This window comes from Laetiporus sulphureus (assembly GCF_001632365.1).
Source record: "Laetiporus sulphureus 93-53 unplaced genomic scaffold LAESUscaffold_132, whole genome shotgun sequence".
Taxonomy (NCBI): Eukaryota; Fungi; Basidiomycota; class Agaricomycetes; order Polyporales; family Laetiporaceae; genus Laetiporus; species Laetiporus sulphureus.
The window spans coordinates 4,156-6,288 of NW_024468641.1; the positions used below are offsets into that span (position 1 = coordinate 4,156).

Genomic DNA, 2,133 nt, shown 5'->3' on the forward strand with positions numbered 1-2,133 from the left:
GAGACGGTCAGGTGTGATCTCCGACCGGTCGCTGGATAGTGGCACGCTGGATACAGGATGCCTATGGGACGACGACAATGGATGGCGGGATGCGACGCTCACAGCCTTAAGCCCTGTCGTGAAAGCGCCAGTCCTACGCGTGTTCTGGCGAAGGAGACTGCGTGAAATGATGGCTTTGGCATGCGGTAGGCCATCCCCCCGTTTCTCTTGCGCACTTCTTTGATCATGCTGTCTGTAGGATTGTCAGCGCGACGGTCACAGTCGTGATCAGTGCCCATGCCTTGCTTCGCAGTCCAAAGCCACGGACAGCAGGACGGCGACGAGCGCACGAGGGCATGTCCAGCCCGAGTGCGACGCGGGTGAGCGCGAACGACGGTTGCAATCGGTCTTGACCGTCTCTCGTCGCGCGCCTCGTCATTTGTAGTATCAGCGTAGTCAACATCTCGCCTGCGTCTCGGTACGCTCTGGTCATCCACACATCTAACGAGGTCGACAGCATCCTCAACGCGAACAGGGCGATTGAGCGTAGAGACCGCCCTAGTCGACATGTACGCGCGAAGAATCGAGTAGCAGGTGTGTAGGGAAGTGCAATGATCACCGTGTCAAACGTTTCCCAGCATCTGCTGTGCATCGCATCAAATCACGGTCCACGCCGCGGTCCGTTTGCATCAGCGGTGAGCGCAAGGCACGTCTTCGTCTTCTATCGCAGCGGCGTGGCCCCGACGCGCGGTCTGGTTTCGGTACGAGGCGGCGCGTTCGATGATTCGGCATTGACGCACTCAGCGCGGAGAGGTCAGTCAAGTACCGTCGATGAGACGGTCGGGTCATTCGTGAGACGTGATCTTCCGATTGCAACGAGGAGAGCGGGATTGAATGATATGCGCCGGATAGTACGGGCGAGGGCGAGTTGGATGGAAAGGGATAGTAATGGGAGAGTCGGGTGAGCGGATCGTCGGCGATGAAGGGATTCAATGGCGGATTAGGGCCACACGGCACAGGGATGTTATCGAGGTGTTGGAGGAGAAGGGGAGGATGACGAGGGAATGTCAAAAGTAGCTGGAAAGGAATGGAATACAGTTCAGTGTGACTGAAACAAAAGCGGCTTACCAGGCTTTGCGAATGAGCTGCAGCATTCGATGTGCCCCTGTAGCCTGTGCTACACCTCTGTACTCTTGAAAGGGCCATGTCTCCACGATACTGCACGGTCGTATCTCGCCGAGATATATCTGGCAGCCATGGCATGTGCGCGTCTTGGACAGTGGGCACAACGCGTCGGAGAGTGGACAGGTGGCGCGCGGATTGGACGGCTTGCAGGGGAACAGAAAGTGCGCGTCGGGACAGGTACGCATGGTGGACACAGGCGGGGGATGAGCGCAAGCGAGTGAGACGATGGGCGCCTGCATATGACGCGAAGTGGGCGCTTCCATCTCACTAGCCTCGACATGCCAGACAGAGATTCAAGTCATCTATTCGCGTCAGTCTTGATCATTCTCTCACGTGCACCTTCCTGCCTTCCTTCTTCACAAAGTACTGACGGCACACACTACCCCTCCAGTAGTCCCTACAAGATGCCTTCCGTGACCCGTCCTCGCCATTCCACCTACCGCCCGGAACGCAAGGCCCCGCCTCCCCAGATCCCCCCGCCGAGTTCCTGCACACCGAAGCCCAGGAGACGCGGGCGGAGCACGCCCGCACAAAGATGCTAGAGCTGGGCTACGACCCGAGCAGCTTCTGGGAGCAGCGGATCGTGTGGGGTGACCACGACGCATTCCAGTCAGTCAACCCCTGACCTGTCCGTCTGTATCATCTGAACACGAGCCATCCAGACACGTAAACAACGTGCGCTACGGTACGTTCGATGCGTATACGAAGCAGCACGTCAGCTGATAGGTATCCGGGTCAGTGCGCTTCCTCGAGTCGTCCCGGATCGAGTGGATGGTCTCCCTAGGCAAAGAAATCGGCGGCGCCTCCCGAGCGGACGACATGCTCGCCGGGCGCGGCATCTCGCTCATCCTCAAGACCATCTCCATCGACTACAAGCGGCCCGTCGTCTACCCCGACACGCTCCTCATCGCGCACAAGCCGCACCCCGGCCCGCTCGTCTCGACCTCGGACGTGCACAAGACGGAGTTC

At 59.1% G+C, this 2,133-nt stretch overlaps 1 protein-coding gene across 1 annotated transcript; it reads left to right on the forward strand.

Moving 5' to 3' along the window:
• Positions 1 to 1,558: 1,558 nt before the first annotated feature.
• On the forward strand, positions 1,559 to 2,130 carry LAESUDRAFT_609074 (uncharacterized protein; the record flags this gene model as incomplete). The annotated part of the gene is made up of 3 exons (XM_040903143.1): positions 1,559 to 1,773; positions 1,827 to 1,849; positions 1,904 to 2,130. Coding segments are annotated over 3 exons (465 nt in total), but the record flags the coding sequence as incomplete, so codon positions are not given.
• Between the last annotated feature and the right edge of the window lie 3 nt (positions 2,131 to 2,133).